This window comes from Melozone crissalis, unplaced genomic scaffold (assembly GCF_028551555.1).
Source record: "Melozone crissalis strain CALT ecotype California unplaced genomic scaffold, PUWL_Pcris_2 ptg000114l_1, whole genome shotgun sequence".
Taxonomy (NCBI): domain Eukaryota; kingdom Metazoa; phylum Chordata; class Aves; order Passeriformes; family Passerellidae; genus Melozone; species Melozone crissalis.
In genome coordinates this window covers 1,436,037-1,452,503 of record NW_026535891.1, presented here as the reverse complement: position 1 = coordinate 1,452,503, position 16,467 = coordinate 1,436,037, and the positions used below count along the sequence as shown (strand labels likewise).

At 59.6% G+C, this 16,467-nt stretch overlaps 1 protein-coding gene across 1 annotated transcript in view; it reads left to right on the top strand.

Moving 5' to 3' along the window:
- The window catches only part of LOC128948100 (Fc receptor-like protein 3), a gene marked incomplete at its 5' end in the record, with an annotated part of 34,179 nt that extends 18,159 nt beyond the window's left edge, over nucleotides 1-16,020 (top strand). The window contains 8 exon segments of the mRNA XM_054292697.1: nucleotides 6,470-6,739; nucleotides 6,829-7,106; nucleotides 7,963-8,046; nucleotides 13,392-13,447; nucleotides 14,420-14,688; nucleotides 14,778-14,852; nucleotides 15,763-15,784; nucleotides 16,008-16,020. Coding sequence (XP_054148672.1) covers nucleotides 6,470-6,739; nucleotides 6,829-7,106; nucleotides 7,963-8,046; nucleotides 13,392-13,447; nucleotides 14,420-14,688; nucleotides 14,778-14,852; nucleotides 15,763-15,784; nucleotides 16,008-16,020 — 1,067 coding nt within the window.
- Between the last annotated feature and the right edge of the window lie 447 nt (nucleotides 16,021-16,467).

Genomic DNA, 16,467 nt, shown 5'->3' with positions numbered 1-16,467 from the left:
CCACCACAGGCTCATCCAGGTAGAACATGTGCAGGAGGGGTCTTGGGGCCGCAGGGGCTGGGGGTGCTGAGGCAGCTGAGAGTGAGGGGGGACCCTTGGGTGGGCTCGGGGGGACCCTCCAGCACTGGTCCCTGGACAAGCTCAGGGCAGGAAATGGGTGGCTTTGGAAACAGTGACCCCGAATCCCTGGTGAGGCGCTATGGGGCTGTCAGGGTGGCGGCTGTGAGGTGCTCACCATGCACTGTCACTGTCACCGGCACTGACTTCTCCCATCCCCATGATACCCCGTTGTTCACCCAGGCCTTGCAGTGGTAGCGGCCACTGTGGTTCCGCTGCAGAGGGGAGAGGGACAGCTCGGTCCCATTGTGGAGCCCTCTCAGTTCGGTCCCCTCGCGGTAGAAGAATACTGGAGTGGACGACTTTTCCTGCCTGTGCCGGCAATGCAGTGTCAGCGTTTCCCCCTCCAGCAGTGCCCACGCCCAGCACCTGCAGCACCACCTGCTCTGGGGGGCAGAGGGGTGCCATCACATCACAGGGGTCTGGAGGGTCCTGATATCATCAGGACCCCCATATTGGGTCAAAGCCAGCACACCAGGTTTCCCCAATTTCAACACGAGGGTCCCCCCATAGTGGGATGCTCTGGGATGTCCCCCTGTATAGGGGACAGTCTCTGGTCACACCAGAGGGTGACCCATGGAATAGAGCTCATCCAGCATCCTCGGGGTTCCCGTGGGTGCCAAGCCGGGGACACAAACCACCCTCACCGTCTGAGATGTTCACGGGCAGGCTGCACCCACTTCCAGGTCTCTCACACATGTAGTTGCCTCTCTCAGTGACAGTGAAATGGTCGCCTCCCTCCTGCCCCCAGCACTGCCCATCCTTGTACCAGGTGGTGTCACCAGCTGACCCCAAGCCCTGGCAGGTCAGTGTCACCCGGTCCCACAGCACCGCCAGCCTCCAGGGGGGCTCCACCAGGAGCTGGGTGGTCTGGGCACCTGCGAGTGACAGGGGACACCAGCCTGCCAGGGCCATTGCAGGGTTGGGGACAGTGGGGTGGGGACCTGGCATCCCCCAAGGACTCACCAGCGAGTCTGAGGATCTGGACTGGAAGGGAGAAGGGACAGGGCTGGGTGAGGGTCATGGGGACACTGTGGACACCCTATGTTTGCACTGCCCACCTCCACCAGCCCTACAGCACCTGTCCCCACAGCCAAGTCCCATGGCCATATGCCCATGATCCCATTTCAATGGCACCTTTCCCCATGGCCAGGTGACATTTGCATGTTACGTGGCCCCATTCCATGTCCCAGTATCCCTGTTACCCTGTCCCTATCCCCACAGTCCACAAACCCCAAGGCTCCTTCTGCCACATACTTGTCCCCACATCTCTATCCCCCTCCTCCTGTCTCCACATCTCAGTTGCCCTATTTCTGTCCCTAAAGCCACCCTAAATCTCTGCTCACACTGAGCTTCATGCCCTGCTCTGCCTCTGCTGCCATTGGGGACCTCAGGGGACCTTAAAGCCCCCCTGTGCCCCCTTCCCACCAGTCTCTGCCTCACCAGGGCCCATCCCCAGGGTGTCAGGCCCGTGCCCAGGGAACTCACCCCACAGAAGCAGTGCCACCTTCCCGGCCATCCCGGTGTCCCCAGCCATGTGCACTGGCTGTCACTCGCTGCTGTGGCCGCTGCTCCCCTGGCTGGCGGCTCTTCAGATGAAGGGAAAGGAAGCGAGGTCACGTCTGTCCCCACGTGTAGGTGGCCCATGGTGGGGGCAGGGTGGGGACAGGATGGGGACAGGCTGGAGACAAGGCTGCATAGTCTGGGGACATGGTGGGGACATGATGTTGCCACAATTTGGAGTCTAAGGCTGTGTAGGGAGCCAGGGATGAGTGTCCAGGAGAATGGGGTGCCCAGGGATGGAGTCCCAGGTAAATGGGTGTCCCAAGGGTTGGGTAGACTCAGACTTGGGGATGAGGGTGCCAGAACAATGTGGCCTCCAGGGATTTGTGATCATGAAATGGGTGTGCCAGGGGAAAGGGGGACCCTGTGAGAATGGTGGTCCTGGGGGAATCAAGGTCCCCAAGGGCAGTGGTGTCCCACGGTCTGAAATTACTGGGATGCTGTTCCTTGGGATTGGAGATCCTGGGGAATTGCAGTCCAGGGATGGGGGTCTCAGGGAACGGGTGGCAGAAGGAAATTGGGTTCCAAGGTTGGGGTCCTAGAGGAATGGGGGTGCCAGGGTTGGGGGGGAACATGGGGGTCACAGCTCCTTCCCTGGGTGCCTCAGATTTTGGGGTGATGCGAGGCCCCGCATAATCACCCCTGGGATGTTCATTTCCTGGCCAGGCATGGCATGGGGGTCCTGGGTAGTTCGGCCTCTGTGTCCTCGCCTGCCCCTGACTTTTTCCTCTCTTTATTTCTCTTTCTTCCTTATACTTCTTACTTTTTGCCATATCCCCTCACCCCCGGTTCCTGGCTCAGAAATCCTGGGGTGCACCTGAGCAGGGAACGGGTTGGGGGACCCAGGAGAGGGGGGAAATGGGGAGCAGGGGGTGCAGGGAAGGGTGAGGAGGCTTTGGGGGATGGAGGTGCTGGGCTGTGCCCGCTCAACACTTTCACTTTCATGGTCCTGGAGGAGAGGGAAGAGGCCATTTGTGCTGAGAATTAGATGGGAAAAGGGGGCATTCTCTGTTTCTAGGGGGGCACATACAGGGGGCTTCTGTCCTCTAAGGTCTCTCCTCTGGAGTTCAGCTGGGGGATCCTGTCCCAGGGGGTGACACATCCTGGCATGGGGGGTCCTGTCCCAAGGGGTGGCAGTTCCAGAAATGTCCCTGCACATTCCTGGCCGGGTGCCTGTCCCAGGGGTGGCACATCCTGGGGACCCCTGCCAATGCAAGAGTGGGGCCCAGCCATGGCCCAGCCCCACTGCACAGGGATGGCCATTGCCCAGCCCTGCTCTGGCCAGCCCCAGGTGGCAGCCAGCACCTGAGGATCCCCCCTGCCCCCTTGGCTTTGATTCTGGCAGCTTTAGAGCTGCTGCAGAGGTGAGAATTCTGTGGGTGGAAAAAGGCCCCCCCACAGGATGAGCTGAGCTGTGGTTTGCTCAGCCCTGCAAGAAGCAAAAAATCCCAAAGAGAGCCCAAGCAGTGGCTCTGTGAGGGCCTTTGATGGTTTTCAGAGCAGGGCTGCCTGGAAAAACCCCTGCAGGGGCACCTGCGAGGGAACCAGTCCAGAAATGCAGCAATTGATCATTTGGACCTTGAGGTACACAGGGGCATTTCCCCAGATTCCTGTGCACTGTCCCAGGGATGGACAGAGCTTCTCCCCTTCCTACAAGGGAAATCAATCAAGTTTCAGGGTGGGAATGAGCAAAATGGGGAGAGTTCCTAAAGATGGCCCAAGAAAAGGCTTCCTTCAGGGCTCGGTTGCTACCCAGCAGGCAGGGAACAATCCCATGGAGCTGTTGGACACTCAGGGAGATTCCCCACTCTCTGTTATCCCCAAGCAAATGCTGCTGTGGTATGTACCAATGGGCTCCTAAAGAGAACTGAAAACTCTCATTTCATTGTGATTTGTTTGCGGTATTTTGTGAGTGACTTATTGGGAAAGCAATGGATTCTATAAAGCAGAGCATTTATACCTTGACAGTTGTATTTTCACTGAGTTTTTACATATTGGGAAAATAATGGTGTGGGAAAGATTTTTGGTTTTATTCTATGGCTTTGGTCTGAACCAACTGGTCTTCAAGTGTTGCCTGGCATTGCTGAGCCAGGAAATGGGGGGACCTGACCTGGGGGTGTGTGGGGCAGGGACACAGAGTCTCCCAGGACAGCCCTGGAGTGCTTCAGGTATAGCGCTTTGCTGGGCTCTGAGTCACCCCAAAATCTGAGGCACCCTGGAAAGGAGCTGTGACCCCTGTGGCCACGTAGCAACTGCCCAACCCTGGCACCCCCATTCCCATGGGAACCCAACCATGGGACCCCCATTGCCTTGGTCTCTCCTCCGCAGAGACCCCCATCCCAGGACTGCCATTGCCTGCCACCACCATTGCCTTGATCCCATCCGATGGGCTACTTCTTCCCTCAGAACCCCTGTTCCCAAGGGTCCCCTTTTTCCCCTGCACCCCCAACCTTGGGACCCACATTCCACGACCCCAAATCCTTGGGGACCATGTTCCCACAGTTCCCCTGGACCCCCATTCTGCTGGACACCCATCCTTGGTTCTCCACATCCCCTGAACCCCCTACTCCTGGCAACACCATCCCCATCATGTCCCCAGCCTGTGCCCAGCTTGTGGCCACCTTGCCCCCACCAAGAGCTACCTACACATGGGGACGGACATGACCTTGCTTCCTTCCCCTTCATCCAAAGAGCCGCCAGCCAGGGGAGTAGCAGTGAGTGACAGTCAGTGCACATGGCTGGGGACACCGGGATTGCCGGGAAGGTGGCGCTGCTCCTGTGGGGTGAGTGCCCCGGGCACGGGCCTGACACCCTGGGGATGGGGAGGGGAGGGGGCACAGGGGGACTGCGGGGTCCCCTGAGGTCCCCAATGCCAGAAGAGCCACTCCATGTTACCCACAGTGGACATTGGTGTGACTGGGAATGTAGGGTGGCTTTGGGGACAGGAAGAGGGGGTAGGAATTTGGGGATGGGGATGTGGGGACAGGAATGTGGAGACTTACACCTTTGGGCTCAGGGAGCTCTGAGCATAGGGACAAGGGAACTGGGATGCAGGGACAGAAGGGGACAAGAATGCTGAGGATGTGGTCATGAGGATGGGATCATGGGGATGGGATCGTGAGCTGGTGGGGTTGGTCTGTGCCAGCATGGGCTGTGTCCGTGGTGTCCTCATGCCCACGGTGTCCACAGTGTCCCCATGTTCTGCCTCAGCGCAGGATGGCCTCAGGGTCCCTGTTCCCAAGGTGTCTGTGCCACATGGATGTGGTGCACGTATGGCTGTGACACAGACATGTCCCCCTGCCTCTCCAAATCTTTTGGGGACCACCCAGACACACTTTCCCACAAGAACTGCTGTCCCCACAGGGACAGTTTGTGGACAGCCCCCACACGCCTTGCCCCAGTGCTGTTTTCCCTGCAGTTCCACCCCCACCCAGCCCTGCCCCTTCTCCCTTCCAACCCAGACCCTCGGCCTTGCTGGTGAGTCCTCAGGGGATGCCATGTTCCCACCTCACTGTACCCAGCCCCACACTGGCCCTGGCAGGCTGGTGTCCCCTGTCACCTGCAGGTGCCCAGACCACCCAGATCCTGGTGGAGCCCTCCTGGAGGCCGGCGGTGCAGTGGGACCGGGTGACACTGACCTGCCAGGGCTCAGAGACCGCCAGTGCCACCACCTGGTATAAGGATAGATGGCGCTGAGGCAGCAGGAACCTGACCGCTTCACTGTCACAAAGAGTGGCACCTACACCTGTGACAGACCTGGCACTGGGCGTCGCCCTGCTGTGAGAGTCTTAGATGGTGAGGGGGCTTCAGGTGTCCCCAGGCTGGCACCTGCAGGGACCCCAAGGGCTCTGGGTGGGCTCCGCTCCATGGGTCACCTCCTGTGTGGCCAGAGCCTGTCCCCTGCTCTGGGGACATCCCAGAACATCCCACTGTGGGGGAACCCTTTGTTGGAATTGGGGACCCCGGTGCACCCAATTGGGGATCTCAGTGCCATCAGGTATGACAGGAACCCTCTGTCCCCTAGACGGGCTGGTGCTGCAGGTGCCAGCACAGATGCTGCTGGAGGGGGACACGGTGACACTGCGCTGATGGAGCTGGCGAAAAAATACGGTCACCTCGGTGTCATTTTACCATGAGGGGAAGAAACTGGAGGGGCTCCGTGATGGCACCGAGCTGTCCCTGTCCCCTCTGCAGCTGCACCACAGAGGCAACTACCACTGTTAGGGCTGGGTGAGCAAAGGGGTGTCAAAGTGGAGGGTGTCGAAGAGGGTTAGAGTGACAGTACACAGTGAGTGCAACGATGGGGACAGGGAAGCCCAACATCCTCCAAGGATTTCCTATCACTGCCTGAATCCTTCATCCCTCCCTTTTCTCCTCCCTGGGTCATATAAAATTTCCCAAGTCCCTCCTGGTTTCCCCCATGACTGCCCAGTTCCCCCTCCTGATCCCTCATCCCTCTCTTTGTCCTTCCCATCCCTCCCTGGATTCCCCACCCTTTCCAAGGTCCCTGCTCCACCCTCGGCTCTCCCTTCCTTCCATGGGTCCTCCGGCCTATCTATAAACCCCAAATCATTCCCTGAGTCTCCTCAGTCTCTCTTGTGGTTCCCCACCCCTGCCTGGGTCTCTGCACCTTTCCATGGGGTCTTACCATTGTCCCTAGGTCCCAACATGCCTCCCAGGGTCCCCTTCTGCTCACTGGGATCCTCTCTGCTTCCCTCCAATCCCTTCCTTTCCCTCCCGTGTCTCCCACCCTTCCTGGGTCCCCAATCCCTTCTGTGTCCATCCACAGGGGTCCCACTCTCAGGGGTGTCCCTGTTGGTGCAGCCACCCAGGGGACAGGTGGCACTCGGGGACAGCCTGCTGCTGACCTGAGAGGTGGCCATGAGGACAGGCCTCCTGTCCTTCTCCTGGCACCGGGAGAGCTTGGGTGCACTTCTGGCCACCGGCCCCTGCCTGGAGCTGCAACACGTTGGGGACAATGACAGCGGCCAGTACCAGTGCCAGGTCAGCGACGGGAACAGCATGGCCAAGAGTGACTCCCTGAATGTCACCGTTCTGGGTGAGCAGGACCCTCGGGTTGGGGGTGACTCCACCCATGGCACCCCCCTACCATCTCACCAGGTGCCAGCACCATCTCTGTCCCCACAGTGCCTGTAGCCAATGCTACCATCACTCCCGGTCCCCTGTCACACCAGGTGCGTGCAGAGGACAACGTGACCCTGCGCTGCTCAGTGCAGGTGGGCTCAGCCCCTGTCACCTTCACCTGGCTGCACAATGGGCAGGAGGTGGCCCGGGGTCCCCTCCTGGAGCTCAGGGACATCGATGTGGGACACTCAGGCACCTACCAGTGCGTGGCCACCAACCAGCTGGGACAGGACGGGCACCGCATGTTCCGGGCACTGAGCCCAGAGCTGGCCCTGGAGGTGACACCTGGCTCACCCTGGGTCACAGGTGGGGTGACACAGGTGGGGTCACCAGGGAGTACCAGTCTCCTGGGCTAATGGGTGATCCTGGTGTGTCCCCCTCTGTTTCTTGCAATGGCCACAGGGGTTGGTGGGGTCCTTTTCATCCTGCTCCGACTTGTGGGTGTCATTGTGACCTGGCACCAGTGCCACCTTGTGGGTTGGTAACAATGGGGGGACGGGGGTCCCAGGGAGCTGTAGAGGCCCCCAGAGTTGGGGAGCGATAGGGCAGCACCCACAGCCCCAGAATTGTGACCATGTCTGGGGGTCCTGAAGGGTTTGGGAAGACACTGGAGGGTCCTGCAGAGATGTTGGGAGATCTTTCAGGAGCCCCAGGCGTATCTGGGGGTCTCTGTCTCTGCCAGGCTTTGGGTTCTTGAGGCTGAGTTGGTTGAGGGCACTGGGAATGTTCATGAATTCTGGAGGGCTTCAGGGATGCTTGGGGGTCCTGAGGGGAATTGAGGGTCCCGTGGGAGTTCAGGAATCCTGAGAGGGGTCAGGGCTCTGGGACCTCACAGTCACCCCGCCCCTCTTTCCTCTGCAGCTGCCAGGAAGAACCAGGAAAGGTGAGTGGGGGGCTCCAACCACACTGTCTCATTTTACCCCGACCCCCAAGACCTTCCCTCCCCTCCCCCACATCCCCTTTATTCCCTCAGGGCCTCCCCGGATCCCCCAGCCCCCCAGAGGAGGGGGAGGTGCTGTACACCCACGTTGTGGTCACCAAGAGGGCAGGGGGTGAGTACAGGGGGGAGACACGCAGAGGGACACGTCACCCACCAGTGTCACCCCACCCAGATCCCACAGCCCGTGTCTCTCGCAGCATCCCCCCGTGCCACCACCCTCCAGGATCCCCAGGCGACCTACGCAGAGCTGCGGAGACCCCAGGGGTGACCGCAGGAACCCGGTAACATCTACAGGAATGTGCTGTGACACTGGGGGAACTGGGGGGAACTGGGGGTCCCCACCCATGGGCACCCACTCGTGTGTGTACTGCCACTAAAAACTACACCTCTCCTTCCGCGTGGCGGCACAAAGATCCCAAAGGGCTGAGAGAAGTACAATTTCCTGAAACAGCAACCAGAGAGAATAAAACCAACAGCAACAACAACAAGGCTCAGACTCCAAATGGTCACACAAGGAACGATTTCCAGGGAAAGCCAGCAATAAGGAACAAATCCCAGACATTTCCCCCAGCACGTTTCCTCCACCAGATGAACCTGGCATGGCTCTGGACCTTCCTTGCTATGATGGCCAAATCGGGCTTCAAGAGGCTCTAGATTTTCTTCTCCCCTGTCCCAAACGTGTCCTCTTCCATGTTCCCCACATCAGGATGACACAAAGTCCCTGTGGGGGTTCCAGACCCTCCCCCTTTTCCAGGACACCTAGGATCAGGCCATGGCACAGGGTGGGGTGTCAGAGACAGGAAAAGCTTCATGTCTGGAGGCATTTTCGAACACCTATGTGTGGTAGGGATGGGTCAGGCCTTGCTTTTGGTGAGACAGGGCTCCATTTGTCCATCAGTCTGTCAGCTGTGGCACACTGGGCACAGTGTGACGCTCTGCCAAAGCCAGCTCCTGAGTGACCGGGTGACCAGAAGTGCCACCTGGGGAGAGAGCCCTTGGTGTCCCAACTGGCTTAAAAGGCAGAGCAAGAGGTGGCCAAGTCCCTGACCGTCTCTCCTTTTAGGGTATCTGCCCCATCCACGCTGGAACCCAGGAGTTGGCACCTCATTTAAATGAGAAATATCTGCCAAGGAAAGTAGAAACCTTCCTGGAATAAGAAGACCCATCTCTAAAACTCTTTTTCTAATTTCAAAGATTATGGGAATACCAGGCAAAAGTGTAGGAAAAGGAATAACAGCTCTGTAGTGGGAAATTTTTAAAGCAGAACAAACAACACAAACCCAGAACTTTCCCTCCCACTCAGCGCTGTTGGTTTTTGGGGCAGTTATAACCTCGGCCAGCAGGGGGCGGGGCAGGGAGCACTCCTGGCCAGCAGGGGGCGCTGCAGGCAGCATTCCCGGCCAGCAGGGGGCGCCCCGGTCCAGCTCCATCCCCTCAGGGGCCATGGCGGCCTCGGACGGGAGGGACGAGGGGAAATCGCTCCTTTTGCAAACTCACGGCCACCAATCGCTCCCGGCACCGCCACCGGCAGTGGGCAGAAGCCGCCAAGGCAGCAGGTTGCATCCCAGTGCCCACTGGCAGTGTGGCAGTGTCCCGGGACCAGGCACATGCCCTGCACAACACCCGTGACTGCTCTCCATAATCCCGAATGGAAGGAAGGCAGCGCCTGACCCCAGGCAGTTCTCGGGTCCACAGCAGCACTTCTGGTGGCTTTACACCACAATTCCTGCAAACCCTCAGCCTTTCACTCAGGTGAGGAGTGCAAGGATGGAGCAGCTTTGGGGACACCTGGAATCCACACAGGGTCACTCCCCACAGCCCCAGCACTGCCACGGGTAGGGCCACTGACCGATACTTCCACACTTTTCTCTCTATTTTTGTGGACAAAGTCGGAATCTATTGGAATATGAATCCCAATATTACCAGTTATATTGTGCCTGGGCCAGTCTGACCCTCACTGCTGGGCCAAAGGCAGCAACTGTGGTGTGTCACCCCAGAGATACCTTGGCTCGCTGGTGGTTGCAGCTGGGCACTGAACAAGTCCAGGCTTGTTAGGAACTCCGTTTACCTCAGGAGAGCTTCAGGCGATGGTGAAGAAGAAAGGAGAGGATTCTGCTAGAGAGTTTAATCCAGAGCTTTATTCCATGGTTACAGAGGTCTCAGTGTAGGCAACTGCTCCAACAGAACCCTAGCTGCGTGGCCTGATTACCTTTTTAAGCTCCCGGAGCAGGGGGAGGGGAGGGGACAGGTGAGCCACCCAACCAGGTAAGAGGGGCAGGGTCTCGGGGGGGATGACACCTAGACAGGCTAATGACCCCTGGGCATAGGGGCATCTTTTGAACTTGACCAACCACACGATGCCTTGCTGGAATGTTAAGCCTGATTGACAGGACTCACTCAGCATGGGGGCAAGGGGGAAGGGACAGAGGTATAGGCACACCTGGGGAAGGAACCCGGTAGCTTAAGACACACCGCAACAGGAATCCAAGCATTCTTTACATGAGGTTCCTCAAGACTGCAGATTTTGTTGAAGAAGGAGGTTCCCAGGAAGGTTGTTAGCACATTGTTGAGCGATTTGCAGTAACTTTGAGGTTCTCTCACTCCCTTACCGAGAGCAACAAATGATAAATTGCTGCATTTCCAGGCTGGTTCCCACACAGCTGCCCCTGCCAGGGGGGTTTCCAGCCAGCCCTGCTCTGAAAACCACCAAAGGCCCTTGCAGAGCCACTGCTTGACCTCTCTTTGGGTTTTGTGCTTCTTGCAGAGCTGAGCAAACCACAGACAGGTCTTTTCCGCCCACGCAGAATTCTCATCTCTGCTGCAGCTCTAAAGCTGCCAGAATCAAAACCAAAGGGACAATGGGGACCCTCAGGTCCTGGTTGCCACCTGGGGCTGGCCAGAGCAGAGCTGGGCAATGGCCATCCCTGTGCAGTGGGGCTGGGCCATGACTGGGCCCACCATTGGATGGCCACTGGCTTCAAGGAGCAGGAGTATGGGAGCTCCTTCCTGCCTGGGGCTCCATTCCCCAGCTCCTCTTGCTGCCTCAGATCCAGCAGGGGACGAGCAAGAATGGAGAAGTCTGGACCCCTCCAAAGCTGCCAAGCTCCAGGACAGGACCCTCTTTCCCAGCATGTGTCCCCCCGGGACAGGAGCCCCCCTGGGTAGGAGCCCCCTGGATGTGCCCCCTAAGGACAGAACCCTTCCCCCCCATGTGAGAAAGGTGTCAAATGGCCTTTTCCTTCTTCTGCGGGAGACAGAAAGTGAAAGAGTTGGGGGGTAAAAGCTGGACTCCCCCATCCCCCACAGCCTCCCCAGCCCTCCCTGCAGACCCCTCACCCCTGCTTCCCCTACCCTGGGCTTCCCAGAGCCTGTTCCCTGCTCCAGGTGCCCCCAAGGACCATCAAGGCATGAACTGGGAGGTTGTGAAATGGAGGGGTAAAATGATGGAAATGGAATAAAGAGAGGGAAAAATCACTGGAGGCTGGGGGACACAGACCCAGAGCAGCTCAGAATCTCTCTGGGGTGACACCCTGGACATCGGCACCATGTGGGGGTGGTGCTGGCTCTGGGTCACCCCAAAATCTGAAGCATCCAGGGAACGAGCTGCAACCCATGGGCTCAGCCAACTGCTGCCCATCCCTGGCACCCCCATTTCCCCGGGAACAGAAACATGGGACCTCCATTCCTTATGTCCCACTCTCTCTGCAGCCCCCATCCCAACAATGACATTCCCTAGGATCTCCATGGCCCAGCACCCCATTCCCAAGGAACCCCTTCCTGTTCATTCCATCCCCCGAAATCTTCCTAGGACCCACCATTCTCCGATCCCATGAACTCAAATCCTTGGAGCCCACATTCCCCTGGGACTCCCATCCCTGAGTCCCCCCAGGTATGGAGACACTCATTCCAATGGCACTCCCATTGCCAGATATTCCCCCTCCTCCGGACCCCATTTACCAGTGACCCCATTCCTGCCTCCCCAAAACCACCGAATTCCCAACTTCTGGGAACCCCATGACCCATTTTGTCCCATGCACCCGTGTCCCCAGCCTGTCCACAACCTGCCCCCACTAAGGGCCACCTACGCATGAGGTCGAGAAATGACCTCGCTTCCTTCCCCTTCCTCCGAAGAGCCACCAGCCAGGGGAGCGGTTGCCACAGCAGCAAGTGACAGCCAGTGCACATGGCTGGGGACACCGGGATGGTCAGGAAGGTGGCGCTGCTCCTGTGGGGTGAGTGCCCCAGGCACAGGCATGATACCCCAGGGATGGGGAGGGAAGGGGGCACAGGGGGACTGTGGGGTCCCCTGAGGTCCCCAATGCCAGAAGAGCCACTCCATGTTACCCACAGTGGACCTTGGTGTGACTGGGGATGTAGGGTGGCTTTGGGGACAGGAAGAAGGGGCAGGAATTTGGGGATGGGGATGGGGGAACAGGAATGTGGGGACTGGCACCTTTGGGCTCAGGCAGCTCCGGGGATAGGGACAAGGGAACTGGGATGCAGGGACAGAAGGAGACAAGAACGCTGAGGATGTGGCTATGGGGATGGGATCATGGGGATGGGATCATGAGCTGGTGGGGGTGACCTGGGCCAGCATGGGCTGTGTCCTTGGTGTCTTCATGCCCACGGTGTCCACAGTGTCCCCATGTTCTGCCTCAGCCCAGGGTGACCTCAGGGTCCCTGTTCCCAAGGTGTCTGTACCACAGGGATTTGGTGCACGGGTGGCTGTGACACAGACATGTCCCCCTGCCTCTCCAAATCTTTTGGGGACCACCCACACACTTTCCCACAAGAGCATCTGTCCCCACGGGGACAGTCCGGGGACAGCCACCACACCCTGTACCCCATGTGCCTCTGTCCCCATGGTGACACCCCCACTGAGCCCTGCCCCTTCTCCCTTCCAGCCCAGACCCTCGGCCTTGCTGGTGAGTCCTCAGGGGATGCCATGTCCCCACCTCGCTGTCCCCAGCCCCACACTGGCCCTGGCAGACTGGTGTCCCCTGTCACCCACAGGTGCCCAGACCACCCAGCTCCTTGTGGAGCCCTCCTGGAGGCCGGCGGTGCTGTGGGACCGGGTGACACTGACCTGCCAGGGCTCAGGGACTGCCGGTGCCACCACCTGGTACAAGGACAGGCAGCGTTGGTGGCAGGAGGGACACAACTGCCTCAGTGTCACTGAGAGTGGCACCTACACATGTGACAGACCCAGCACAGGGCGCAGCCCCCCCTTGACAGTCTTAGATGGTGAGGGGAGACCTTTAATAATCATGGGGGCCCCAGAGTGGTAAGGGTGGGCTCCACTCCATAGGTGGCCTCACACCCCTCGTGTGACATGAGCCAGTGCCCTGCACACAGTGACATCCCAGTGCACCCCAGAGCACCCACATGTCCCCAGTGCTATGGGCACCCACCTCAGAACAGTCTCATCAGTGAGATGTGACCTTCCTGTCCCACAGACCCACTGGTGCTGCAGGTGCCAGCGCAGGAACTGCTGGAGGGGGACACCTTGACACTGCGCTGCTGGTGCCGGCAGGACAACCATCTCACCAGGGTGCGATTTTACCGGGAGGAGAAGGAAATCAGGGGGTCCCTCAGGGGGACCAAGCTGTCCCTTTCACCTCTGCAGCTGCACCACAGTGGCCGCTACAGATGTGAGGGCTTGGTGGGGTCCTGGCAGTCACGGTCAGCACCAGTGACAGTGACAGTGCATGGTGAGCACCCACACAGCTGGAACTCCAATATCTTGACAACCCCAAAGCCACTTCCCAGTGCACTCAGACTCACAGTCCTCACCTCTCCTCTCCTTCCCAGAGCTCTTCTCGTTGCCAGTACTGAAGGGTCCCCACGAGCTCACTGAGGGGTCCCCCCTGAATCTCAGCTGCCTGAGAACCCCCAACACCCTGCGGCCCTGAGCCCCCCTCCTGCACGTGTTCTACCAGGACGGGCAGGTGGTGGGGGGCCCGCAGGGGTCCCCACAGCTGCTGCTGCCCGCTGTGAGGGTCTCCCACTCGGGGAATTATGGCTGTAAAGTGCACTCCCAGGGGGGGTCCGTGCAGAAGAGCAGCAACCAGCTCCGCGTCACAGTGTGCAGTGAGTGCGGGGATGGGCACAGGGAGCCCTCACAGATGGCTCAGGTCCCCCACACTGCCTGGCACCCCCCAGACCTCCCTGACGCCTGCTCTGGGGCACTCAACCTTTACCAGATCCCCCCCTGCCCCCCCCATCCTTTCTCGGGGCTCTCCCCAGGACGCCCAGCCCCATACATGGGTACCCTCAACGTTCCCTGGTGCATTTTCTGTGTCCTGCCATAGCTGCCCTGGGTTGCTCCTAAGGTCCCCCCATTCCTGGCTCGTGTTTCCCTCCATCCTTCGTTGGGTCCCCTCCCCATCCCTGGGTCCCTCCACCCCTCTCTGAGGTCTCTGCACATTGCCCAAGTCTCACCAACCCCTCCCAGGGTCCCTGTACCCTTCCTGGTGTTGCCCACCTGCCTCTCCAGGTGTTCCCTCCCTGACCCCCTTATCATCTCTCGGGGTTCCTTTCTAAGCCCCCCCCGCCCCAATCTCTGCACCCTCTCTCCCTCACTGGAATTCCCCTGCCCCACCTTGACACCCCCCCGGGTCCCTCACTGTCCCCTGATGTCCCACTCTCTCGCAGGGGTCCCGCCCTCAGGGGTGTCCCTGTTGGTGAGCCCCCTGGGGGACAGGTGGCACTCGGGGACAGCCTGCTGCTCAGCTGTGTGGTGGCCATAGGGACAGGTCCCTTGTCCTTCTCCTGGCACCGGGAGGGCTCAGGGGCACTGCTGGGAACCAGCCCCCGCCTGGAGCTGCAACACGTTGGGGACAATAACAGCAGCCAGTACCGGTGCCAGGTCAGCAACGGGAACAGCGTGGCCGAGAGTGACTCCCTGAATGTCACTGTTCTGGGTGAGCAGGACCCTCGGGTTGGGGGTGACTCCACCCACGGCACCCCCTTACCATCTCACCAGTTGCCAGCACCATCTCTGTCCCCACAGTGCCTGTAGCCAATGTCACCATCACTCCCGGTCCCCTGTCACACCAGCTGCGTGATCCTGCGCTGCTCGGTGCAGGTGGGCTCAGCCCCTGTCACCTTCACCTGGCTGCACAATGGGCAGGAGGTGGCCCAGGGTCCCCTCCTGGAGCTCAGGGACATCGATGTGGGACATTTGGGCACCTACCAGTGCGTGGGCGCCAACCAGGATGGGTACCACGTGTTCCGGGCACTCAGCCCTGAGCTGGCCCTGGAGGTGACACCTGGCTCACCCTGGGTCACAGGTGGGGTCACAGGGGGTCACCAGGGTGTTCAGGACCCCTGCAGTTCAGGGTGACCCCAATGTGTCCCCTCTGTCTGCAGCAGTTGCTGTGAATGTTGGCAGGACCCTCCTGTTCCTGCTCCTGCTCCTGGCTGTCATCGGGGGCTGTCACTAGTGGCACCACCAGGGTGGGTGACATAGGAGGTGGACGTGGAAAGCCCCACACACTGGGGGCCCTGTTGGGGCATCACCCAAAGCCCTTGAGCTGGAGGAAGCTGAGCCCCCAGTGACCTTTGCTTGGGGTGCTCGCAGGTTTGGGGGCATTTTGGAGGGTCCTGGGCTGTCCCAAGAAGGGCCTTGAGGAATATTGGCGTGGCACTGGGATCTCCTGGGGGCTTTTTGGGAGGTATTGGAGAGTTGTGCAGGGATGTTGAGAGCTCTTCAGGGATCCTGGAGCAGTTTCGAGGGTTCCCTGCATTCCATTCTTGGGGTTCCTTGAGGCTTGAGGGGTGCTCAGGGGGTCAGGGTTCCTGGGGAGGGGGTTGGAGTACCTGGGTGACTCAGGTGTTCTGGGGCTCCTCAGGGGTGCTTTGGGGTGCAGGGGCCTGGGAGTCCAGTAGAAATCAGTGCCTGGTGAGGGCTCAGGGCTCCAGTGGGCATTTAAAGGTCCCAGGTGGGGTTGGGGCCCGGGACACCCCATGATCACCCCATCCTCTTTTTCTTGCAGCTCTCAGGAAGTCCCAGGACAGGTCAGTGGGGAGTCCAGCCATGACTCTGCCTGACCCCCTCCCCAGACACCCCTCAGACCCCCCTTATCCCCACAGGGCCCCCCAGAACCCCCTTATCCCCTGGAGGAGGGGGAGGGGCTGGACATGAGGGGGCAGGGGGTGAGTATGGGGGATGGGTGGGGACATGGACATGTCACCCATGGGTGTCACCCCAAGCCAGGTGTCTCTTACTGTCCCCCCCTAGGACCCCCAGGTGACCCACACAGAGCTGCCAGGACCACATGGGCGACTGCAGGACACCAGTGACATCCATGGAATCTGCTGTGACACTGGGGGACGCTGGGAGTCCCCATCCCATGGCTCCCATGGTGGCCCATCCTGCCTGGGGTGATGACCATGAGTCGGGAGGGCTGCACAGGGCACCCAGTGCTCCGCTTTCCCCCTCCCAGTGCTCCCAGTACACCCATGGCTCACCAGGCTCCTCCCTATGCCACAGGACACTGGACCCATTTCCTTTTTATTTAGTCCAAAATGAGGCTGCTTGGTTAAATTGGCAGCGATGGTGTTTGTTAAGCTTTGTTGGGCTTTAGGAATGGGATTCTCCAGTTCTGGGTTGCCACTAAAAACCATGGGCTGCTGCCCCTTTCTCTACCCCTCCCCATGGAGGCACAAAGATTCCAAAAGTCTGAGAGAAGAAAAATTTC